Source organism: Zymoseptoria tritici, chromosome 1 (genome assembly GCF_000219625.1).
Source record: "Zymoseptoria tritici IPO323 chromosome 1, whole genome shotgun sequence".
In the NCBI taxonomy this organism is placed as follows: Eukaryota; Fungi; Ascomycota; class Dothideomycetes; order Mycosphaerellales; family Mycosphaerellaceae; genus Zymoseptoria; species Zymoseptoria tritici.
In genome coordinates, this window is record NC_018218.1 from 1,873,050 (window position 1) to 1,897,640 (window position 24,591).

The 24,591-nt window shown below is 54.5% G+C and overlaps 10 protein-coding genes across 10 annotated transcripts; 6 read left to right on the forward strand and 4 right to left on the reverse strand.

Annotated features, from left to right (window-relative positions):
• Positions 1–191: 191 nt before the first annotated feature.
• Positions 192–1,620, reverse strand: MYCGRDRAFT_32094 (uncharacterized protein; the record flags this gene model as incomplete). The annotated part of the gene is made up of 2 exons (XM_003857489.1): positions 192–540; positions 596–1,620. The coding sequence occupies 2 exons, from the start codon at positions 1,618–1,620 to the stop codon at positions 192–194; spliced, it is 1,374 nt and encodes a 457-aa protein (XP_003857537.1).
• Positions 1,621–1,998: 378 nt separating this feature from the next.
• Positions 1,999–4,147, reverse strand: MYCGRDRAFT_65589 (uncharacterized protein; the record flags this gene model as incomplete). Its single annotated transcript, XM_003857488.1, has 2 exons — positions 1,999–3,362; positions 3,508–4,147. The coding sequence occupies 2 exons, from the start codon at positions 4,145–4,147 to the stop codon at positions 1,999–2,001; spliced, it is 2,004 nt and encodes a 667-aa protein (XP_003857536.1).
• A 644-nt stretch (positions 4,148–4,791) lies between these two features.
• Positions 4,792–6,666, forward strand: MYCGRDRAFT_65593 (uncharacterized protein; the record flags this gene model as incomplete). The annotated part of the gene is made up of 2 exons (XM_003856061.1): positions 4,792–4,986; positions 5,042–6,666. The coding sequence occupies 2 exons, from the start codon at positions 4,983–4,985 to the stop codon at positions 6,664–6,666; spliced, it is 1,629 nt and encodes a 542-aa protein (XP_003856109.1).
• Positions 6,667–7,152: 486 nt separating this feature from the next.
• MYCGRDRAFT_65596 (uncharacterized protein) lies at positions 7,153–7,995 on the forward strand (the record flags this gene model as incomplete). The annotated part of the gene is made up of 2 exons (XM_003856062.1): positions 7,153–7,452; positions 7,521–7,995. The coding sequence occupies 2 exons, from the start codon at positions 7,175–7,177 to the stop codon at positions 7,993–7,995; spliced, it is 753 nt and encodes a 250-aa protein (XP_003856110.1).
• A 2,114-nt stretch (positions 7,996–10,109) lies between these two features.
• On the forward strand, positions 10,110–12,476 carry MYCGRDRAFT_33662 (uncharacterized protein; the record flags this gene model as incomplete). The annotated part of the gene is made up of 4 exons (XM_003856063.1): positions 10,110–10,755; positions 10,826–11,346; positions 11,464–11,612; positions 11,714–12,476. Coding segments are annotated over 4 exons (2,079 nt in total), but the record flags the coding sequence as incomplete, so codon positions are not given.
• Positions 12,477–14,284: 1,808 nt separating this feature from the next.
• MYCGRDRAFT_31901 (histidine kinase) lies at positions 14,285–18,195 on the reverse strand (the record flags this gene model as incomplete). The annotated part of the gene is made up of 6 exons (XM_003857487.1): positions 14,285–15,308; positions 15,376–16,136; positions 16,201–16,245; positions 16,333–16,398; positions 16,451–17,666; positions 17,852–18,195. 6 exons carry the CDS (start codon positions 18,193–18,195, stop codon positions 14,285–14,287), a joined length of 3,456 nt encoding a protein of 1,151 aa, XP_003857535.1.
• A 1,309-nt stretch (positions 18,196–19,504) lies between these two features.
• MYCGRDRAFT_52546 (uncharacterized protein) lies at positions 19,505–21,272 on the forward strand (the record flags this gene model as incomplete). The annotated part of the gene is made up of 2 exons (XM_003856064.1): positions 19,505–19,692; positions 19,759–21,272. The coding sequence occupies 2 exons, from the start codon at positions 19,510–19,512 to the stop codon at positions 21,028–21,030; spliced, it is 1,455 nt and encodes a 484-aa protein (XP_003856112.1).
• A 234-nt stretch (positions 21,273–21,506) lies between these two features.
• On the forward strand, positions 21,507–22,775 carry MYCGRDRAFT_98343 (uncharacterized protein; the record flags this gene model as incomplete). Its single annotated transcript, XM_003856065.1, has 4 exons — positions 21,507–21,711; positions 21,802–21,894; positions 21,953–22,312; positions 22,366–22,775. The coding sequence occupies 4 exons, from the start codon at positions 21,655–21,657 to the stop codon at positions 22,495–22,497; spliced, it is 642 nt and encodes a 213-aa protein (XP_003856113.1).
• A 98-nt stretch (positions 22,776–22,873) lies between these two features.
• Positions 22,874–23,860, reverse strand: MYCGRDRAFT_89100 (uncharacterized protein; the record flags this gene model as incomplete). Its single annotated transcript, XM_003857486.1, has 1 exon — positions 22,874–23,860. The coding sequence occupies one exon, from the start codon at positions 23,858–23,860 to the stop codon at positions 22,874–22,876; it is 987 nt and encodes a 328-aa protein (XP_003857534.1).
• A 310-nt stretch (positions 23,861–24,170) lies between these two features.
• On the forward strand, positions 24,171–24,512 carry MYCGRDRAFT_65606 (uncharacterized protein; the record flags this gene model as incomplete). The annotated part of the gene is made up of 2 exons (XM_003856066.1): positions 24,171–24,379; positions 24,443–24,512. 2 exons carry the CDS (start codon positions 24,171–24,173, stop codon positions 24,510–24,512), a joined length of 279 nt encoding a protein of 92 aa, XP_003856114.1.
• Positions 24,513–24,591: the final 79 nt, after the last annotated feature.

Consider the following 24,591-nt stretch of genomic DNA (forward strand, 5'->3'; position numbering starts at 1 on the left):
AGGCTTTTCCAAGTATGTGCAGGGCTCGTCGCAAATCGATCAAAGCCTCCGTCTCTTCTTGTCTTCTGGCCACACTTCCCCATATACTTCGACTGACGTTTGCAGGTCGCATCGCTATTCTTGAAAGGTCCGATGCATCGTCCCTTGCGGCAAATTGCGGAGTATCTTAGCGGCTTCATGTCTGCTCTCTTTCAGTCGTCCCGGCAGCGCAAGCACCTCGTAATGTGGCACTGTCGGCATTCGAAGATGAAGTTTGGCATATCAGCGCTGCATTGCTCGCATGTATGCGGGCCGAGCAGTTCGCGCCAATGATCATGATCGCACTCGTGGTTCGCCAGCAAATGCTCCGCAATAGCAGCGATGGCGGCGGGAGCATTGGCTGGCTGAGCAGCTTGTCCTGGCTGGTAGAGTCTGCGGTTGGGATGGCGCGCCGCGATCTCGTTGGCTCGGACGATGAGACGTTCTTCCTCCCACTGTGGGCATTCGCAAGTCTTCCACGGGGCGCCACAAACGTAGCAGAATTGTCCGCCGCAGTGACACCTGCGACCAGTTAGCAGATGGATCAACTTCAATCTTCTCGCGGGAAGGTACTTACGTCATGTGGTTGCAACCGATCGTGAGATCCACCATCCGGCCACACTGAAAGCATCTCTGCCATTGGGCTGTATCCGCCGCCTGAAGAAGGAGCTGCAGTGATTCGTCTTTGGGACAATCACCCAGATGGTATGCGTCTTTGCAAATGGTACAAGTCGTTCTCTTGCACTGCGGACACGTTCCCGTCTCCTCGTTGATGTCTGCAGGTGGAATGAAGGCCGAACACGATTGCTCGTGACAGTACGTGCGAACCTTGGTAGAGAGCTCCTCGTACCGAGCATCGAATTCTTGCGCGAGATCGTGCGAGAGGAAGATGCGCACCGCTGACAGTGGGATCTCCTGAGTGACGCAGCAGCGAGGTGGAAAGGCAGTCTCCTCTTTCATCGACAGCTCGAATAAGTACTCCAAGCACAGGCGGCAGTAGTCGTGGTTGCAAGGAACACGGGCAAGTTCAAAGAACTCCTTTTCGTCGCCGCAGCCGGCACATTCGCTGGGCGCCGGTTCGTCGAAAGCAGCACGTGAGGCTGCCCAGGTGGACGACTCGGCAACAGTAGTGTCATCGTCGTCCTTGAATGCCGTGGCGGCGATGGCCTTCTGCGCTGGACGCTCGACGTTGTAGATGGCAGCCGCCTTGGCGAGGAGTTCCGGATCGTTCCAAGATGAGGTACTGGGCGCAGCTTCGATGGCAAGGCGGACGGTCCGACCACCATTCATTGTTGCAGCGAGTGCATGGTCTCTTGCAGCCTGATCCTCCTCTCTGAGAGCTTCATCAATGAGGGCGCCGTCTTGAAGCACGGCGAGGCACATGCTCTGCGCCATCATGCGATCCTGGAGGAGAGTGTTGCAAGCATTGAGGTCTTCCTCGTGAAGCTGAAGAGCGAGTTGTGCGTCTGTGAGAGTGCCTTCGCGCTGTTTGCCTTTGGAGCCAGAGGCGATCTCGTTGCTGTCGTCGAGGCGACCTTGTACGATGGCGGCGATGGTGAGGGCGTCGAGGCTCACGAGCACATCGTCGTCGATGTCCGCCATATTGGGCGTTTGTGTTTGAGATGTCTCATTTGCGAAGATCTTGCTGACTTGAGTGCGAGAGAACCAACTGAATCTCTTGGCGACGAACCGTGCATGACAAACGGGAGATTGGCATGACGAGAAACGCAGCGATATTAGGCAGATTGAGGCCGCAGTCATGCTTTGTGACATCTCACATGTCACTACCTCCTCACGAGCTTCAGCGAGCAGAGCGGAAAAGGGTTTATTGAGATTGAGAGATGAGTGAAGTGAAACAAACATACCGCATTTCTGCACATTCTTTTAGAATGCTGCGCAGATAGTCATGTGCTCCCGGCAGATGCGGGAACCTGTAAGCCACCTCTTGACCTCGCCAGGAAGCATGTGATATCGATATCTTCACTCTCCCTCCACATCAGCCGTCTCAGCCTCCTTTTCAACCTTCTCCAGTCTCTTCACATCCGCATCCCCAAAGATGGTTTCCTCCGGCCCAGGAATCGGCGGTCGACCATACCCAACCACCGGCCCGACCATCTCAATCCAGTCCCTCCGCTTCTGCATCAAAGCTCTCACCCCATCGCTCACGCCCCTGCCCGCCACAGCAGCCACACCCTTCTGGCCCGGGCGCGCCTGGGACCCGCCCTTCTTCGGATTTGGCTTCGCGAGCGAACGGTTGCGTTTGAGATACGCGGCGTTGACTTGATTGTCGAGGTCATCGGCAATGTTGGCGTATTCTTGCATTGCCATGCGCTCTTCGGTCAGTTCTAGAACGCGTGCTTTGCGGATGTTGTTGAGGCGGGAAACGCGGCGAAGTTCGTGCTGCAGCGTACGGAGGCGTGCAGCGACTTCGTCATCTTCGTGAGCGTCGTAATTTGGGGTTTCAGTTGGGGAGAGGATTCCCAAGTAGCGAAGTTCTTGAAGAGCGCGGTTCTCAAAGGTCTCGTAGTCGAGTGAGGGGAGATTGGCGGGACGAGCAGCGTCTGCAGGCAGACATGTCACGGGTTTGAAGTCTTCTGTAGTGGCAGTACCGTTTGGCAGCGCATCAAGGCCATCGCTATCGCCGTTGACCATCGACGTGTCGCCATTAGCGTCCTCGGGAGGCTCCTGCTTCTTTATCTCGTTGATGGCTGGACGGAACATGGATAGAAGGCGGTTACCAACAGGTCCCGCACTAACAGTGTCCTGATCGGCGATGTCATCGTCCAAATCTTCGATGCTGCCTCGAGCCTCGTTCGGGTTGTTGACGTGTTTCTGCGGAGGTTCTATGCCTGTCGTCCCATCTTCAGCAGCCCAGACCTCCTTGTACCCTTTCGCACCTCGAGCTGGAATGATATAAGGGTTCACGCGATCTCCTCGTTCCTTCAAGAATGCCACATCCTCTTCTGTGAATGGTCGAATGTAGGGCTCAATGTATGTCTGGAACGTCGAGAAATTCACTTGATTTGCTGGCTTCGCGTTGCTGAAATCCATATCTGGAGGATCGCCAGCCGTAAGGTCGTTGAGATCTGAAGGGGGCCATTGTGTGACGTTCAAAATCGCTTTCTTCTCGTCGTAAGTCATTTCATCGTTGAGGTCTCGTATATCATAGACAATCGGATCTTCTGCTGCTGTTGGATCTTTGCCAAATATGCGCTCGTATAGAGGCGCGGCGGGCGGTGGATCGTTCCTCGACGCATCCGAATCGGCGGGGGAGTCGGCGGTGTCCATGAGGTCTGGCACAATTGTTCCGGGTTGTACAGGAGGCGATGGTGGAGCTGCGGCGCCTAATCATGCAATGTCTGAAATTAGTATGATATATTTCCGCAATTGGCCGGAGAAATAGCCCATTGTCCAAAATCGCAACTCGCACGTGCAAAAAGATCCAAAGAGTGAATGAGACTCGCACAAATTCAACGAACATGTACCCACCTTGATTGACGCCAACTCCATCCTGCCTGGCAACGCCATGCGCGCCGACACTCGGCAGGCTTTCCCTCTGTTCTTTCCGATCTTCTGACTCTTCATCGACTTCCATCTCGTCATGACTGCGCTTCTTGGCCAGATTCTTCTTCTCTTTCCGCCGTTCATCCTCCTCGCGCTTGACTTTGACTCTTTCCTCTTCCGCTCGCGAAGCCTCCCACTCCTGCTCCGCCATAGCACGCTCCTTCCTCTTCTGTACCAACTGACGCATACTCCTGTCGCAGGCCTCTGACCGCTTGACCATGAAGCGCAGGACCGTATCGCGAATTTTGTCATGGAGAACATGAAGCTCTCGCGCGCCTGGTGGATCGCCCGCCTTAGCGACGGAGGCATTGCTTTTCTCAATAAGCATCTCGATGCTGGCCTCGGTCGAGATCAGCGCAGCGGTGGAGGTCTGCAGATAGGCCGTCTCCCGAGCCATAGTGGCCGCAGAAGCTGTGACGGAGGAGGGAGTCGCGGTGCGCGGGGTGGGCGGCGCGGTATCTGTCAAGGCGGATCCTGGAGTAGAATGGCGAGAGGTTGACCGACGGTCGACTTTGCTGGAGTTTGCCTTGGACTGCGTGCCCTTCTTGGACGCGTTAGGTGCCATGTTCGGCCGTGATGGTTTTCGTGATTTGACGTGGAATTTGGAAGGAGAGGAATCGGCCTTCAGCTCGCCATCGGAGGAAGTGACACTGCAGACACGCGCGAACGATGGACTGGCTGTATCATTCGCGCTTTAAGAAGAACACGGATGAATATTACTGAGCGATTCTGCTCGATTGCTTGCGCATCAGAATACCGTCTCGAAGGTCACCGGCAGGCCAGCGGAAGCGTTTGGCAATCTCCAAGCCAAGGCCCCGCGATACAAAAAAGCTTGTCTGCAATGGCGCGGCCGCAAGGCAAATCGACCTCCTCGGAAGCACGATCCGCCGGGGGCGGAGTGCATGAGAAGATCTGGAGAGTCGATGATGCGGGACAAGTTGGCTGTTGGCCACATTCATGCGAACGACGATACAGAATACACGTCTCTGCTGGGCGCGAGATGGAACAACTGGAGGTCACACCATAGTTCTACTCACGGAACAGCTCGAAACAGAGGTAATCTCTTCTCAGCCTTTGTCAACGGGACTTTGTAGACGGAAGCGCTGCACATTCATTCGAGCCAAGCACCGAGGCCGTCAAGTCAAGCCGTTCGCCCTTTGGAGCCCAGACAGTCTCGCCTCTGCCCAGCGTATCTACCTTAGTACTTACATTACGCCGTCGCCTTCGCCTCCTACGCTCCTTTGTAATCCGCAGCGGCCAGCAGTTCACCATTATCATACCCTCCGCCGCCGTTTCCTCGTCCTCTTCCTGGGATCTCACAATAACATGCGCCAGGCCAGCCACGACCTCTAACCCAGTGCGCGACGGTGTGACAAGCCTGCCAGATCGAGACCGACACCATGAGTAAGCCTTATCGGAGACATCTCTCGCCTTTGCTTTGTTGACACACCGTGTACAGCTGCGCAAGAACTCGCCGCGACCGCCTGGGTCATTCCGGCCGAGGGACGCACGACCGATCCCGTGCGCCTGAACTCGACCTTGGGCAACGACTACAATACTTTTGATCCTATTCGCACTCTCTCGACCAATGGAGCACGCCCCGGCGATCAGACTGGTCTGCTCTTTACCCCGAATCTCCCGCCCGGCGACGCCTGCATCGACGAGAGCAGTCCTTATGTACCTGAGAACGTCACTCGAGTGGACGACCTACCGCCCAACCTGCGTGTACTCGGACTCGCGCCATGGACAAGCTCGGATTGCGCGCTGAAATATATGGAGGCCGCTCGGACAGGAGCGACGCACGCTCTGCTGTTCTTCATACCAGGCATAGTAGGGCCGCCACCAGAAGCAAATGATCCGCGGTGGACGATCAGCAGTAGTAGGAGCTGGAAGGGCGACAATGGGTTCCCTACTTATGCCCTTTCGAGTGCTGATGGGGCAAGACTTATGGAACAGAGTGCAGACTATAGCGGGAACTTGACAAGTGCACCAAATGGCAATGTTCTGGCGGACATGTACCCCACCGATGACTATGTGCGCCTGTACGCATCCGTCAACACTGGATCAGGGAATACACTTCCTTCGCTCTGGGTTTTCTTGCTGGTGGTCCTTGGAATTCTCTTGGTCATCATTGGACTCACTTCTTTGAGCATGCACTTGATTCAGCGACGAAGAAGAAATTCCTTGCGAAGACGTGTGGCGAATGGCGAGGTCGATTTGGAAGCTCTCGGGATCAAGCGGCTTACCGTACCGCAGGAAGTCTTGGAGAAAATGCCTTTATATGTCTACGGAACGATGGGACGGACAGCAGGTTCGGATGCCGACAGCCTTGCAAAGGAAGAACCTGTTGTCGTGGAGAATACAAGTCGAAAGTCGCGAAAATCGCGATCTCCTCCGAAGGCCGTTGAAACGACTGGCTATCACCCAACCGCTCTTTCACAGCCGACATGTCCTATCTGCCTGGAAGACTTCGAGGTGGCATCCGCGGAGTCAGAAGGCACCACCGTACGGGAGCTACCTTGCCACCACATCTTCCATCCGGAGTGCGTAGACGTCTTCCTCCGTGACAACAGCAGTCTCTGCCCAATGTGCAAGGAGACCGCGCTACCCAAAGGATACTGCCCCAGCCTTATCACGAATGCCATGGTCCGTCGGGAACGAATGGTACGAACAATGCAAAGGCGCGCGGCTCAAGATCCGGAGAGCATGGAGATGCCCAATTTGGACGGCCACACATCCGCTCCGTCTGCCCTCGCACGGGTGCGCATGCGTACGAGGGGCATTATGCGCGGTGTGAATCGTGACTCTGCGGCAGTACCAGCCACTTCAAGTCCGCAAACCAACGCCGCTGCTCCGGTCATCCCAACTTCGCAAACGACTCCCGTGGCATCAGCGCCCGCCTCTACACCCAGTGGGATTCCTCCGGCGGCAGCACGCTCGACGACAAGTCGACAGGAATGGGCGCGCCAGCGAGCTTTGAGCATGGTCGGCCGGGATCAAGCTCCAATCGATCCAGACGCGGAAGAAGCACAGCGCACGCCAGGATGGAAGAGAGCTTTTCGAACTGTGTTTGGTGGTCGATAGGTTGGACGTGAAATAGTCGTGATATACGCAGGGTCGGCGACTTTGGTCGCACGGAATGGCGCTGAAGGGCAGGAAACCGCGTCTGAGAAAGAGGGACAGCGAGACGAATGATGATTGTACATATGAAAAGAATTCTGGCGATGATTTGAAATTTAGCGTTTGAGCGGGCGGCAAGCGAATATATCGAAATCTTTTTCGACTTTCCTTGAGCATTTTGCGGGACCTTTGACGTCGTACTTGTGGTTGTTGTTCCAGGTTCTGTTTCGCAGATTCCCTAATATGTGCTCGCTACGCTCCTGATATGTACCAAACTACAAGTATTTTGTATCTCGCTATGACCAGTGAAGCTCTGACCAGGATGAATTTGAAGCTTTTTGGCAGGCCTGCCAGACGCCGTCATTTTCACATGCCAATGGAAACTTTAGCTCCACCATTGCACCTTCCACGTGCGATCATATCTCAACAACACATCGCACTCGACTTCAACTCACCGCCAATCGCCTCTGCCATGCCTCTCGATAGTTCCACCTACGCGCTCGCGCACCTGCGGATCGATGGTCGACGCTGGAACGAACTCCGTCGGATTCAAGGCCAAATGTCGACCCAAGCCGCCGCGGATGGAAGTAGCTACTTCGAGATGGGCAACACAAAGGTCATGTGCACGGTGCATGGACCGCGACAGTCGGCGAGATCAGGAGGCGGAACACGTGAGGCGACGATTGAGGTGGAGATTGGTGTTGCGGGGTTTAGTGGCACGGAGAGGAAGAAGAGGGCAAGGGCGGACAAGTAAGTGAAGACATGGGCGAAGATTGTCAATGGCGAAAATGGCAATCGCTGACTCTGACGATCTGTAGGAGAACACAAGAAATGCAACACAGCATCTCCTCCGCCTTTTCCGACACTGTCTTCACAGCCTTCTACCCGTCCTCAACAATCACTATCGTCCTACACGTCCTATCGCAAGACGGCGCTCTCCTAGCTGCCTGCCTCAATGCCGCGACACTTGCTCTGGTCGACGCAGGTGTTCCCATGACCGACTATATCGCAGCCTGCACAACGGGCTCAACAGCGAGCTACGCATCGAACGATGAGGATGCCGATCCACTGCTGGATCTCAATGGCGCGGAAGAGTTGGAATTGCCGTTCTTGACGATGGGCACGAGTGGTGGGGAGGACAAGGTCAATGTCCTGATTATGGAAACGAGAGTGCAAGCGACGAGGTTGGAGTCAATGGTCAGTGTGGGTTTGGACGGCTGCAAGCAGGTGAGGAGCATACTGGATGGGATCGTGAGGGAGCATGGGAGGAGACTTTTGAAGACGAAGGGATGAGACTTTGGAAAACGACAAACTTGAGGTGCCCGCGCAGACGATGGCATTTTCTGGTCCACCCCTCCACGCAATCTCAGTACTCGAGAGTGGCATCGCTATCATCCTCGTCTCCTCCAGCAGACTGGACTCGGGCCTTGACCTCCTTCATCCACCGATCGAAAGCCTCCCGATCATAGTAATGCCGCATCCCATGGCAGTGCCAGATTCTCTCAATGATCTTGCACCCTCTGCATTCGCGCAGTTGCCACGTCCGAAGGGTACGCTGCAAGACGTGGCTCACCAGTCCCTTCAAACCGGGTCGATCCTTGAACACCGTAAGGTTCACATCATCGCTCTGGTCACGGGACAGTTCCAGGCTACTGGATTCCCGACAAAGACCACGGACGGCTACTTTCGTGAGGTAATCGTACCATTGGGAAACTTGAATCGTCAATCGCGTGCGTTCCAGGGCGCCGCCGATCGCCTCCTCGACGACCGCGGACTCAAGGGTTTCGAGTACTCGCAGGTGCTGTGGCGTTGACGAAAACTCCTCCTCCTTCGCGTGCCCGACAATCCACTTCCACGCCACGATGAGAAACGCTCCATCCATTGTCACGAGGTCCGGATCCCCACGCACTGGCTCCCTGTCGAGATCCGCGTAGCCTCTTTCGAGCATCTCCCACTCACTGTAACTAGCATCGCCGGGCAGTTCCACGGTGACTGTACCCCTTTCGAGCATCTCCCACTCACTGTAACTAGCATCGCCGGGCATTTCCACGGTGACTGTACCCCTTTCGAGCTCAGCAAGCATCAGCGCTGGGTCTTCGTCTAGAACTCCGTCATCGTCGCACGACCATGTGCGCTGAAATTCATCCATCAGACAATTCCGCCCAGTCGTGCTGAAGTCGGTAGTTCTTCTTCGCATTGGTGAGCGGTCCTTCTCGTCAAAGCCGCCCAGACATCTCGTACAGCGACCGTGCATAAATCTCAACTCTGAGGTGGCGACTGGAGCCTACTGTTCGTCGATGAGTTTCTCAAGTGTTGAACTGCGACGGAGTTTCCACGAGTACGTTCCCTGTTCTCGAACTCCTTTCCGAGACACGCTCGGATGGACATGGCGCACGGCGTGGTCGGTGGTGCGATTGATGAGGTTGCCGATGTCCGCATACCATTGTTCCGAGCATAGCGCTGAAGGAAGCACGTTGGCAAGAACGGGCAATACAAGCTTAGAACTTCTGCTGGCGGTGAGGTCTCCTTGCGGGAAAGCAGCGTTTCGTGGTCGCTCGAATACTGTACTCTTCTCAATCAGTAAGGTCTTCGTCCTCTTTCCTTGCTGATCCTGAACGATCACCGTATCGATCAGAAATGCTGTGCTCCCAACGAACGCCGAAGCATCTCTGACATCTTGGACGAAGGCAGCCGCACTGGCAAGCATGCCATCGCTGAAGCAGTGTCGGGCGGCCAATCGGTCAGTGTTTGTGACATAGGCGAAGCTCGCACGATCTGTCGCATCGTAGAGCGTACGATCGTCCCCCTGCCGATACTCGACGAGACCTAGAAGTGCGTGCCGCTCGGTAACGTTGGCCGGTGCGATGAGGATGAGCCTCATCACTCTCGAGCCTTGTGGCAATGAAAAAGCATCATCGTCGTAGTTGTTAGCAGGGTAGGCAAGTCTGATGATATAACATGTACGTAGTGTAGTAGGAGCCTCTTGCTCTTCCTGCTTTGATTCAATGGCTGGAGTCTTGGAGGGCAGCAAAAGGCAGGTCGTTGCTCGCAAATGTGGAGCCTGGCAAAGGATAGGATGCGTCTCAGAGCCTTCATTCGAAATATAAAAGTCGAGAAAAGTCGTTGCAGTCGCGTCGGCTATAGAAACTTGTTCGATGCGATATGAAAGGACGGGAGAGGTCGATGTTGTTGATGCGGACCTGCCTCCGCATGGATCCCCGCTCTCGATTTGTCTCGCAGTATTGTCGATCATTCCTCCGTTGAAGGATTCGAGATTCGGTCATGCTACGAGCGTAAGGAATCGCACGTACTCATGATGGGAGCATCTTCTCTTGACCGGCGCGACTCACTTTGAGTGACGCCCATCTCATCCGCCTCACTCGACGGCATCCTGGAACTTGGAACCGATGGCATCTCGCGAGGACCCTTCTACCAACCCGGCAGCCTTTCTGGCTCCGTCCGACTTCCTACCTGACCTGCCGCCGTCGACGCTCACTCCTTCGATAGCCAGATCAGAGGCCCTGAAAGATGGAGCAGATGTCAGCGACTCGGCACCGTCGAAGCCGCAGACCGATACGCAAGGCCGTCAGCCGAATCCACGATCATGTGTGACCTGCCGCAAGCGCAAGGTAAGGTGTGACAAACTGCACCCGTGTAGGAATTGTAGCAGAGCGCATATCGAGTGTGTGTTTCCCGCGCCAGGACGAGCTCCTCGTAAGTCGAGGAAAGTCGAGGGTGGTCGCGATAAAGAGCTGCTGGCACGGCTGAGGAGACTGGAGGGCGTGGTTCAGGGCCTGGGAGTGGAGGTTCCCGAGAAAGAGCATGCAGAGAACGAGAGCGCGCGAGAGTTCAATGGATTAGCTCGTTCTGGATCAAGTGGCGAAACAGATAAAACGGTCGCGAACGGGACACCGCAGACAACCCAGAACAAGGAGGAAGAGTTCGCAGCGAAAAGCAGATGGGTGGAAGATCAACAGAAGGGTCGATTCGAGAATCGCTTCGGCAGGCTAGTCGTGAATGAAGGCAGATCTCGCTATATCAATAATTCGTTCTGTAAGTCAAGTGTTCTTGCATCTGTCAGCTACGTTCATTCCCTTCTGCCCAAGAGCTAACATCAAACAAGGGGCCAATCTCTCCAACGAAGTGGAGGATCTAAAAGGCATTCTCAATCAGTCCAGTGACGAGGACGATGCGCCATCTCCGGGAGTACAGACACAGGCCCATAGTAGCCAACAGGGATTCGTGTTCGGCTTCAGCTCGCAAAGTGTTGACTTGTTGAGCTTACACCCCCCTCCGGCTCAGATTGGATCATATTGGGAGACTTACAAGGACCGCGTAGATCCGATCCTTAAGCTCATCCATATTCCCACCCTGGAGCCTACCATCTTGAGCGCAGCGAACCACTTACCGAATTTGTCTAAAGGCTTCGAGTGTCTTCTCTTCGCGGTCTACTACGGCGCCACCACCAGCCTTTCTGGTCGCGAATGCCTCCTCAAGCTGGGAGAGGAGAAGTCTGTTCTCTTGTCTCGATATCGCTTTGCAGTCGAACAAGCACTTGCACGGGCAGGCTTCCTCAATACCGAAGAGCTCGTGGTGCTGCAAGCTTTTGTTATATTCCTCATGTGTCTTCGACGTAATAGCGATGTAAGGTAACCGCACGGCAGAGCGCCCGCTGCGGTCCATGATCGTCTCTCGGGCTATGCTAGGTCTTCCTCTGCCGTGGTATCTCTCGCCTCCAAGCCATCGCTAACGTTTGTCCAGGCGCGAGTCATCTGGACCCTCTCGGGACTCGTGGTGAGAATTTCGCAAACTCTCGGAATACATCGAGATGGGACCCACTTCGGTCTGGCGCCGTTCGAAGTCGAGATGCGCCGGAGACTTTGGTGGCAAGTGTGTATTCTCGACGTGAGGTGAGCAGCCAAGGATGGAAGGCACAGAGCATGGTCTCGGAGGTCTTCCTCCTCACATGAATGTGTTAGACACCTGCTGACTTCCATACTTTGCTTTGAAGGGCAAGCGAAGATCACGGCTGTGACCCGACAATCATCGAGTCTGCCTTCGACGCGAAATTGCCGACTAACTGCAACGATACCGATCTCACACCGAGTATGAAAGAATTTCCTACCCAACGGCAAGGCTGTACCGACATGTCCTTCTCCTTGTTGAGATTCGAAGTATCGAATACCTTCAGAAGGCTCAACTACATTCCACCGGGGCCGACCAAAGCATGCGAGGCGCACCTGCAGTGTGTAACGCTAGAAGACAAGGAGAGATGGATCACAGAATGCCATCAACGTCTCGAAGAAACATACTTGAAGCATTGTGACATGACTGTGCCACTCTACTGGGTAACGGCAACTGTTGCAAGATTGATGATGAGCAAGATGTGGCTCATGGTCTACCATCCATTTCAGAGACGTGATGGCGGAACATCGCTTGATCAAGTGACAAAGGAAAAGTTGTTCATCACCAGCTTGGAGAACATGGAGTACAGTCTGTTGCTTGAGACGGAGCCGAGGACGAGGAAGTGGAGCTGGCTGTTCAGGACTTACGTTCAGTGGCATGCACTCGCTTTCACTCTGTCCGAGCTCTGCCACCGTACCACAGGTCCAATGGTGGAACGTGCTTGGGCCGCCGTTGAAAACACTCGCAATGCTAGCTGGGGCGAAAACGCTGCGGAAAACCTCAATACTGGGCATCTGTGGCGACCGCTGAAGAAGCTTTATCGCAAAGCACAAAATGCTAGGCGTGAGGCGATGCTGCTGGAGACCGCGCAGGCCCCTGGAATGGTCGCCACTAGAATGTACACACCGAATGCCAATCCGATGTTTGAACATGCCAACAAGCCGACCATGACTCGGGCGCCTCTGAGTGCAGCTCAGCTAAAGCGGTTTTCGAGTGGTCCGACATTCGGTCAGGCCCCGCTTGATAAGCATGAGCTCTTGCGGTCGCCCAAGGAGTCGAACGTGGAGCCTGAAGACCTTATGGATGTTACAAGTCTGAGTGCCAATATGCTTCACGAGCCAGCGGATTTGCGCGGTATACATAATGCGAGCACGAAGTTCCCACTGACGCCCGCTGGCGGCCAACCAATAAAAGCATCATATGGAGATCCTTCGACAGCTTATGGGTCGACTGGTTTCAGCTTGGATGACCTTTCTCAGGCGTCGGACATGGGTCAAGGAAGCATACCAACTTCAGACGTGCAAGCTGGTAGCGCCATGAATTTTGACAATGACTTCTCAATCATGGACACATCCGGAGGTCTCGACTGGGAGAACTGGGACCAGCTAGTCCGACAGTTTGGAACTGAAGTCGAGTCCACGGTCATTCCTCCCCCAGGCGCGATTACTGCAGGACAGTATTGGATGGGTCCACAATGGCAGACTGGGGCAGTAGAGGAAGATTCGCTGGGTAACGGGTTTGAAGGTGGTGGTGCCTGGCTTTGAAGATACGTTTATGCCTTGATGATGTGAACGAGACCTTGACGGTTCAGACGTTGATGCCCAGTGCGAGATTGGAATTTTGTGAATACAACTCTACGCTTCTGTCGTCAATCTATTTGCATTAGCCCGGAAGGAGTTCTGGTGTCGTCCTCGTGGCTAAGTAACAGATCTCGTCTAGACCACGCTCCCCACACGATGGCGTGATTGTGAACCATGATCTGCCCGCCACATGGTTAGCAACATCTATCGCCAACCTCACATTTCGAAAGTAGAAGGACCCAATCTCGACATTTACGATTGCCAAACATGCTCTGCAACAAACGAAAAGCTGGTGAACTTCACGAACAATCAAGACCAACATGCGGGAAGAGACGGCTCACCGACCCAATGCAAGCACTCAACATCAATGAAGATACGGACAGGTCTTACATCGAGTCATTATCGTGGACAGCTGCAGACTTTGATCAAACAATGGAGGACGTCTCCTACATAGACATGCGACTGGAGCCAGACACAATGTCTATCGATGGACTTCCCGGCCAAACACTCGATCATCTCTACGACACCCTACTCTCGTGCACAACCGACGGCAGCCGCTCCTCAATGCCTGATCTACAGTCCATCATCTCCTTCTTAGATCATGATGCCCACGCCTCTTCTCCCGCCACCATTCTCTCACATCTGCAGAGCGAACTCCGGCACCTCCAGACCCTCGCCTTCGAACATCTACAACGGCACGCCGAAGCAATACGGCATGGCATCGGCAACGACTCTGTAGCCGGCATCACAACAGATCTACAAGGACTGGACGAGAGGATCGTAGGCCTCACTGCGCTGTGCGAAGGACTGGAACTCGAGATCTGGAGAGGTCAACAATGAGCGAGATCGTTGAATAGAATTTCCTGCGCGCTGCGGGATCTTGCCTGTCTCTCTGCCTGTCTGGTAGTATATCCACACTGTCGTGATTTTCCGAATCCTGTACTCGTTCTTCAAATGTGGAAAATCGAGACCCAGACCGAACCTGGTCTTTTGAACTCCGAAGCGCCTTCGCTCTTTTCGATCAGCAAAATCAAGTCCGTTGGCACTGCTCCTGTGCCCTTGATCCTCGTAACGCCGGCCAGGGGAAAATCAAAATCTCATATATCGTCATCTGTCGTCGTCGCCATCTGTTTTCCGTTCCGGTCCTGTTGGTGATTCTTCGATAAATCCTCCCCCGGTGGGTGACCATTCGAGCTGCCGTTTGCGGATGGTCCATTGACCATCACAATGGTCGTGCTGCCCCTCCGCTCGTCCACCGGCGTGGTGGCTTCTTCGTTCTCCTCTGGTATCGGCGCGCAGTACTCCCTCAATACCTTCTTCAACTGTGGTCGCCGGATGGGCTTCGAGAGGAAGTAGTTCATGCCTGAGTCCAGACAGTCCTGTATATTGCTCTCCTCAGCAAACGCCGTCAACGCCACGATCGGCGCCTGGTAGCCGATCTCCCGAATCAGCCTCGTGCTTTGTAGGCCGTCAACATTTGGCATCTGCACATCCATGAAGATCAAGTTGAACGCTTTGCGCTCATCGCCGCACATAGACTCTTTAACCAAGTCGAGAGCTTCCTGGCCATCTTTGGCCACCGTCACATCGTAAATGTCTTCGAGCTTGAGCATGCGCAGGACAACTTCTTGATTGACTTTGTTGTCCTCAGCGACAAGCACTCGGATGCGATCGCTCCTAGAAGCTTGGCCCGTGACATGCTTGATGGCGCCGGGCTGAGAGCCTGGTGATTCCATGGGTTGGCTGGACGCGAAGAAAGGCTGGCTGAGACCGACGAGGCGAGGTTGAGAATCGTTGCTCACGCCGCCTGTGGGGACGCCGCCTGTTGTCGGAACCTTTGGTGCTGGAGGGATCTCGGCGGTGGGACTCTCGCTGTAGTCCACAGGTCCGTGCGTGATAGGGCGATCTTCGTCAAAGGAGGCGCTTCTGCTAGAACCTGGTATGCCGTCCGCGAGCGAAGTAGCGGAGCTTTCTCGCCGCGATTGGATGAGTCGTAACGGCACCTTCATTGTGAAGGTACTGCCAACGTCAATCGTGCTTTGCACTCGGATGGTTCCGCGCATGAGGCTAGCAAGCTGAGAACAGATTGAAAGACCGAGCCCGGTACCGCCATACTTCTTGCTGTTTGGTATGTCAGCTTCGTTGATTCGAACAGATGAGTGCTCTACACTCGTCGCGTGGCACTTACCTCAGGCCCAGATCTCCTTGAACAAAAGGTTCAAAGATCTTGTCCTGCATCGACTCCGGAATGCCAGGGCCAGTGTCCGCCACCGAGAATTCGAAATAAACGTATCTGCCAGATGGCGGAGACTGCGCTCGCTCAGTCACATGCGACATGGCGTGCGGCTTATCCTTCGCATTGATAGCGTTCGCAGTACTAAGACGAGCGGTCGACGCTGAAGCCCTTTGACGTGACGAGTTGTGCCGTGAAGGACGAGAATTTATCGAGGCCGTACGACTTCCGAGATCCGGTATTTCGGGCAGGCAGCGCACTGTCAGGACCACGGAGCCTCCTTGATGGCTAAATTTGAGAGCATTCGAGATCAGATTGATGACGACCTGGAGCAGACGGTGGATATCACCCCAGAGAATTAAGTCACGCAGGCGTCCTATCCCACTCGGACCAGTCGTTGAATTTCGCTCAGAGAATTCATCATCTAGGGTCGCGTTCTGCGCGCCTTCGAATTCCACTCGCAGATCGATTTGACCTTCCCTCGCTTGCTTTTCGAAGATCGCAAGGATTTGTGAGCTGATGTCTCGCAAGCGGAACTCCTTCTCGTCCAGAGTGATGTGCTGGCCGACTTGGTTTTTGCTGAAGGTAAGGAGGTCTGTGAGTAAGTTGAGAAGCAGGTCGCCGCTCTTGTAGATTATTCCCAATGAACGCTTGAGTCGTAAAGGATCGTCCTCCTGCATACAGACGGCAGATAAGCCGAGGATGCCATTCAAGGGCTAAACGTGAAGATGTCAATCGGGAAGAACAACCACCGGCATGGCACAGGAGACAAAAGCTTACCGTCTTGAGCTCGTGACTCAGATTCGCTATGAACAACGTTTTCGACTGTAGGATAGAAGGGTCAGCCATGATGAAACGTCGAGGCGTCGGTGGCCTACGACGGTTACAGGCCTTCTGCCATTCGACACTTACCTCATTCGCAGCCTCTGCAGCTTTCTTACTGAGTTCCAGCTCTGCTGTTCTCTGCTGCACTCTCTCCTGCAAGTTCGTTAGATGCGTCTGCCTCCCGACTTGATCTCTTAGTATATACCTCTAATTTGGTGTACTGCATCATCAACTCGTCTGACATAGAATTGAAAACCTCTGTGAGCTCCGACAATTCATCCTTCGCCCAGTGTTTGCGCTCCTTGACCTTTCCTGGAATCCGGAAGACGCGCTTTTGCCGCTCATCGCGGCGGGCCTGTGAGGCTTCACTTCGTTTTTGCCGCCATTTCGTGACTGGATTGGAGAAGGCCACGAGTCCTTCTTTGCGTGCGAGAGTTTCGTCAGTGCCGTCGTTCAAATTCGCGGTCTCGCCATCGGCCCGTCCGCTTGCAAATGAATCGAAACTCGACCGACTTGCACTTGGAGGGTCCATCGATCGTAGGGTAGCCTGCTTCAGGCGGATGATAGGCAACGAAGCGAAGTGCCCAAGGCCGAACGAAAACACGGCCATCAACGCCGCTGTTGCGAAGAGACACGTTATGATGACGTTCCGCAATGTGTTGATGGGTTGCCACACCTCCTTTCGACTCATGGACACGACCACAATCCAATCCACCATGTTACTGTCCAGGAGAGCATAGCCTACGCTGACTTTCTCGCCGGCTTCATTCTTGGCGCGGACGTCGCCGCCAGACACGTCCGCCATGCTGTTGCTTTGGAGCGTGAGCGCTAGCGCATCGTATATGACTGGGAATTGACTAGCGTTGAAGGCGGGTGTAGCTATACTTCTCGCCGGGCTTTGCTTGGTACTGGAGCGGGTAGCATTGACGGGAACGATGTATTGGACGTCAAAGTCCATCCTCGTTTTGTCGCCCACGCTGGTCATGATTGTTTCATTGAAGTGGTTGTTGCGAGCAGCCGGACCCAGAAGTAAAGTCTCGCCGGTCTTTCCCAGGCCTTGGAGAGAATTTGTGACTTGATATATCAAGCGAGCGTCGAGAACGACTGTGAGGTATCCGAGAATCTCAACCTTGTTGGTGTTATTCGTGACAGGCACCGTCAGAGACATCAAGGAGAATGATGAGTTGATGCTCCACGGCCCAAGAAGTAACGGTGCGCCTGGCTCGAGTGCTCGACCTCCATACGATGCTTTGTTCACATCGTAGGTAGAGTTGTGAGCCTCAGTGAAATAGGTGAGGTTAGGGTAAAGCGGAGGAGGGTAACCGTAGGGACCGGCCTGAAGTGATGTTAGCTTCAAGTGCACATTGTACGCCTGCTGTCTCGATCTCACATCGGTATCGTTAGCACCGAATGGTATCGCGCTGCCGTTCGGGTAGAGATAGCCCGATAGGAGCACACCGGCCTCGTACACACCGTCCGCCGTGACTAAGGTACCCATTTGATCAGAATACAAGTTGTTCACGGTGACCTTCAACACGAACCGTTCAATAGACCACCCGAACTTCCCAGCCCGTTTGATGCCCTATCCCATAGCCGTGCTTGTAACAACAAAGACTGCCCCAGCGAAGCGTCGGAACTAATAGCGGCTTGAATGTCTCTTAACGGATTTAACCAGTTCTCAATTGAGTTGTTTCCAGTAGCGTAGTATCGCTGAAAAGCATTTTGAATCGTGACTCGCGTGCTTATAGTCGTTGCGGACGTGCCATACAAGTCAAGGTTCGACGAGAGTTGGGCTGCTTTCAGCGAAGCCGTGAACTCGAGTCTGGAAACCCGGAGCTGGAGGACGAAGTTGTGCGTGAAGATCCATGTTGCGATTGAAATGACAGCGAGGCCGACGAGTGATGCCAGGAGGATAATGCTCCCTAGTTGGACTCGGATGGGTATGCGCATGGTCGGAGCCAATGCCGGTCACGTCGGCAATTCCACGGACGAAACGGCAAGCCGATCGCAGTGTCGCGGAGCCTAGCAGAGTTTCGGCATGCGATCTCGATGTTGTCTTGTTCTGCGTGGTGTCCAACTCTTGCTCCAAGGCCTGTGACCGCGATCGGCCTATAGCCTTGCAACAACCGTGAAGCCTGGCGATTCTGGTAGTCCCATCCTCTTACAAGGGTAATGTCGTGTGGCCGAAGTGTAGAGCGACGATTTCAGCGATCGGCCAGGTGGTTTCGAGAGACGGTCGTCCTGTCGTCTTTGGTGGCGCGAAGGTGAGAGAAGTATGGTGAGCTGAGAAACAGTTCCTACGGCAGAGGTCAAAGGATTTGGTTAGTGCACGGCTGAGCTACCGTTGTGCAGGCGCGTGCAGTAGCCAGACGGCGGGGAGTGCAGAGAGGTGGGCCGATCGGAAAGGGAACAACGCCGCCGCGCCCTTCTGTGTTCTTCTTCTTCTCACAGAGCATGTTCGAATTCATGTCACTCTATACGAGACTTGTCTCACAGAACTCGCTCTTGACCGTCAGTACTACCGCTTGACTGTCAGCGTGGCTGATGTGGTACTCCCCCGAGCGAGCCTTCATCAGCGATGCGTGTTCTCCATGCCAAGTTCCACGCTCTGCACGCGACAGTCGGCCTCGCTTGCATTCCGCACACGTTCTTTCTAATCCACTCGTTCGCGCCCCAGCCGCATGGCTTTGATGGACCCTAGTCACTTTAGCGTGGTTGCTTTCATGCCGTTCTTTTGCGATGCGACCTCACATTGATCACACCACCAGAACACACAATGTCTTGGTAAAGTCTTCCAAGGTTCCACATCTCACTTGCCCACTCCACCAGGTAACTGAAGATGGCATACCGGCGGAGGCGCAATTTATCCCAAGCTGAAATCTTCTGAAGTAGTTTGCCCCTCCCTCCGGGTCCACTTTCCTCAGGTCCAGAGATCTTCACGGCCTGCAATGCGGAGTGGCGCTAGCCGGATTCTAGACCGGAAACCCCGGGCGGCATACATACCTCACAACCGGACGGATCCTCAAACAAGGCTAGGGCTTTGCAGTGGTCCACGAGCCCGGCGTACCACACTAGGCGACGACATAGCGATGGAGCGATAGCAGGCTGCCAGTCGTCTGTGGTTGGACCCATGCCTAGCTGCCTAGCCACTCTGAGCTTCAATCAAGGCTGCTTTGGGTGCTCTGCAGATTTGTCTGAACGTCCTCTTTCGATTGATCGTGGATGCACAAAACTTTCTCCCAGACGCGATTGAACAATCAGACGATGCCAGACTTTCCAAAAGAGCATGAACCGACTGTGCTCTCAAGTCAGATCCCAAGCGAAGACTTTCTTGTCCGCTTCGCAGAAGGCGACTCCGACGACCCGCGGCAATGGAATCGAAGAACGAAATGGGCTGCCACACTTACCTTGTCGGCTCAGGGATTCAATCGCATTATGATCTCAACCGTAAGTCGTGTCGCTGACTTGCGCTCGCAAGCGATCCCGTACTGATGGCCGCATGGCTGCATCAAGATCATGGCTCCAGGCATACCGGCCATCGCGACTGACCTCAGCATGACCACCCTCGACGCAACGATGGCACTATCCGCCTACGTATTGGCAACCGCCTTTGGCCCTCTGGTGATCGGCCCATTGAGCGAGGTGTATGGCAGGAAGAATGTGATCCATATCACAAACATCTGGTTCCTCGCGTGGAACCTCGTCTGCGGCTTCGCAAATTCCAAAGGTCTCTTGATAGCCTCGCGTCTCCTGGCCGGCTTTGGCGCAAGTGCAGTCTACACTGTGGCGTACGGTGTGCTCGCTGATATCTGGCCGAACGAGCAGCGAGGGCGCTCTCTCAGTCTGTATCTCCTCATTCCGCTCACTGGAGCAGCCATCGGTCCAATCGTCGGCGGCTTCATCGTCGAGTACACGACCTGGCGCTGGATGTTCTGGTCTACAACGATTTTCCAAGCTGTTGCAGAGATCGTCACTCTGCCGATTGTGTACGAAACGTATGCGCCTCTTTTGCTCCATCGCAAAGCCGAGAAGCTTCGGAAACACACTGGCGACTTGCGATACCACACGGCTGCCGAGATGACGAACGATCATTCTGTAATGGGGGTCCTAGCCATGAGTCTCACTCGTCCGCTGCGACTGCTTATGTTTCATCCCATCATTCAAATCCAGGCCGTACTCGGTGGACTTAACTACGGATTACTGTACTTCGCTCTGGCGTCCTTCTCCCATTTGTTCGTGAATCAATACCACCAGCCAGTCTCCATCTCCAGCCTCCACTACATCGCCCTAGCAACTGGCGAGGTAGCAGGCGCCCAATTCTGCGGCCCTTCGATGGATTACTTATACAAGATCCTCACTCGCCGCGCTGGAGGACAGTCCTCGCCTGAGTTACGAATACCGCTACTCATACCGAGCGCGCTCCGCACGCCGATGGGGTTCCTGCTGTATGGCTGGGCGGCTCACTTTCGCCTCCCCTGGATCGTGGTGGATATCGGTGCCGCCATTCTGACAATGGGAATGCAAGTCTTTACAACTGTGCTCAGAGCTTATGTCATGGACTCATATCCTGAGCATGTCAGCTCGGCATCGGCGGCGACCCAGTTTCTCAGCAGCATGCTCGCGTTTGCGTTTCCGTTGTTCGCGGACAGTATGTACGCAGCGCTAGGGTATGGATGGGGCAACTCCTTGCTTGCGTTCTTGTCGTTGGGTATATCGGTACCTTCATCGCTGATTTTATGGAACTTTGGGGCCAGACTAAGGGCGAAGAATGATTCCAGCAATTGAGCTTTTGCTAAGATGGCGAAAGGAAAAGACGTCCGCGACTACATGCATGGTGTGATTCATACCTGGCCAAATGCAGTCTACACTGCAGGATCACAGCGGCATCTGGCGGAAGTTGGTCGAGACCATATATCTCCGGTACGCCTGTCGGAGTGAAGTTTGGGCGCCACTGATCCCTGGAGTTCCATGTGCTGCTGGTCGGGCTGATTTGCATGTGCTGTCACTCGTTCCACGTCGTAGACCCAACATGTGCCATCGGCGTATTGGACAGAGCAAGATACTTCCAAGTTCATTCGTGACTCCTGAATTAGCGTGACAACGAGAGAAGGTGAAAGCACAAGTGAATGTCCTGACACCTGAGAATTTCGTCACTCCCGTCGATCCCGCGGTCCCTCGTTGCTGCCTTAGGCGTCAGCTGCCCGCCCGCCTAATGATTAGCCTTTTCCAGAACACAAACACAACTTCTGCTTCCCCAACCACTTCTTGACATCGATCACCACGAACAAGCAGCCACACACCACTTCGATACCGACGAGACCTACACACGGCCTCGCACCTCAGCACTTGACGCACGGAAACGACCGCGCACACGCTCACTCGCAAAACATCCCCGCACACGACAGCAAAATGGCGGAGACTCCTACCTTCAAGCTTGTGCTTGTCGGCGATGGCGGTACCGGAAAGGTGGGTAGTCCTGTGGAAAAAAGACTGCACTCTGCGCACAGCAGGCAGTGATGAAGATGATGGACCAGGAACTGACATAACAATACCTAGACCACCTTCGTCAAGCGCCATTTGACCGGAGAGTTCGAGAAGAAGTACATTGCTACGCTCGGAGTCGAGGTCCACCCTCTCGGATTCACCACGGTAAGAACCACCATGGAGAAAGAGATGTACAATGAGCGCAGACTGATGGAAAGCGCAGAACTTGGGCCCAATCCAGTTCGACGTCTGGGACACGGCAGGCCAAGAGAAGTTCGGCGGTCTTCGTGATGGCTACTACATCAACGGCCAGTGCGGTATCATCATGTTCGACGTCACATCTCGCATCACCTACAAGAACGTGCCCAACTGGCACCGCGATCTCGTCCGCGTCTGCGAGAACATCCCGATTGTCCTTACCGGCAACAAGGTCGACGTGAAGGAGCGCAAGGTCAAGGCGAAGACCATCACCTTCCACCGCAAGAAGAACCTCCAGTACTACGATATTTCCGCCAAGTCCAACTACAACTTCGAGAAGCCTTTCCTCTGGCTCGCGCGCAAGCTCGTCGGCAACCAGTCTCTGGTGAGTGAAGCATCGAAGATATTTCCAGGGAAGCAGAACTAACAAATTTACAGGAGTTCGTCGCTGCGCCAGCCCTCGCCCCACCAGAGGTCCAGGTCGACCAGGCCGCTATGGCTCAGTACCAGAAGGAGATGGAGGATGCTTCCGCCATGCCCCTGCCCGATGAGGAGGACGCCGACTTGTAAAGAGCCAGCGACTCAAATCTCGCGGGATTGGAGGACACGACGCTTGTTGGGGTGCTGCGCATAACGGGCAGGACTCCGCAGCGAGGACGTACGCATACCGAGAAATCGAAATGACACAGGTCGCACGGACCCAAGTGGGAGGATATCATGGCTAAGCGGGTTGCTGTACTTTCAACCTTTTCGGAGGGACATTTGACGACACGAGAGCACACTGAGGTGCACTTTCCACTACCACGAATGAGAGCAGGGCAGTACATTGCGAAGCGATCATCAAAGTCCCTCGCTGAGCTGCACGCAAGCATTAGATAGACGATCTTATACCTTACCCAAAAAGTACGTTTGATGACGAAGTCTTCACAGCTCATTTCTCATTGCCTCAGTCTTTCGCAGCTTCTGTCTCGTGGGACAAGTCCGCGTCTGCATCCGCCCGCGCAACTTCACTCCGCAAAACGACTCCCTCTGCTGTGATCCTGAAGTCAAATCCCGCTCCATCTACCCTCAGCCTCTGTAGCACTCTCTCCTCCACCCCGAACTCATCAACAAAACACTCAAACTTCCCTTCCCGCACCACCTGTTGTCTCGTCTCGCTTTCCCTCTTCGCTTCCTCCACACTAATCTGCACAGGCAATTTCCGCACCGCAGCACGATGTACGACCAATCTCAACGTCGGCGCATTCGGCCAGGGAGGAGGCAGCGATGGACGAAAGGACCGAGAAGAAGGACCCATGGAGTTGGGATCTTTCAGGGCACCGAGGTGTCGATTCGTGAGGATTAAAGGTGCATTCAGGACTTTGGAGGAGTGCCTGAAAGCGGACAGCAGATCGGTGTAGGCTCGTGCTGATTTGTTACTGCCCGCGATACCCGAGGGCGGGACCAGTGCGGCGTCGTCGGCTTCCGAGCGGTATTGCCAGTAGAATGCTGAGGCGGAGTCGAGAGCGATGAAGGCGACGGCGCGGTCGAAGGAGTGGTGGGCTGTAGGGTTGAAGAGGTAGGTTGGGAGAGAACGGAGCGTGGCGGTCGTGGAGGCAAGGGAATGCGGATGGAAGATGTGGACGTGTCGCAGCGCGGCGTGGATGGTCTCTTCCATATCAGAGGGAGGTGATGGAGAAGCATTGGCGGGATTTTGGGCAGAGTGTTGGGCGAGGAGAAGTTGGACTTGTTCTGCGAGACGAGGAACGGAGAACCTACCGTCTGTGTCGATGATCACCACGGCGGACTGTCTCCCACCTCGAGCCTTGGGTATGATTGCAATCGCTGTGAGATGGTAGAGGAGGTGTGTCTTGCCGCCTCCTGAGACCAGTGATATGAGCTCCAACACTGGCGGCATATTGGACTGCCGAAATTCGCTCATGTTCTTGAGCATTGTGTTCAGCGGAGGTATGCCAAAGTTTGTTAAAGTCTTCTCATTGTCATTGCTTCGAAGAGAATTCAGTATCTATGGCTCGTCAGTATTTGGCAATGTTTCGAGTGATGATGCTGGAAACGAACCTCGTCTAGCCCGACCTCCTCCACCTCACTGAGAAGCTTCCTCCCCAGATTTTCTGCGCTCATCTTGCTTCAATCATCACCCGAGCACTTCAGACCATCACCGCGAACGCCTCATCGACGCGAGACAAGCAGGAGTCTGTCGTGTGTCGAGGGTCGCCAGGCAGCTGCAGAGCGGAGAGCCTCAAATGCCACCACTGGTCGAGGCCTTCCACGCTCGCGAGCTCACCAGCCACATCAACCACCTACCCGATGGCAAGACACGAAAACCGCCAGTCTCAGACTTGAAGAAGTGCGACCTCAAGGAGTTGGTCCAGTACAATTGTGAACTCAATGGCCCTAAAGAAGATAAGAGGAGCAAGATCGTCTGTGATCCCGTGCTGCGGCTTTTCCGGCAGTAAGTGAATATCGCGCTTCGGACTCTGCGGCTGGAGGTGACGAGACTGATGTGAGTGTGCAGGTGTGCGAGTGGTCTGACAGTGGAGACAACGGCATGGGAAGGACGTTTTGACGAGCGAGACGAGACATGAGGTTGTGAAGATAAGGCATTACGTGATCACTTCTTCATGTCGCCGCATGTCGTTCGGTCCTGGTAGACGGCCACATGTT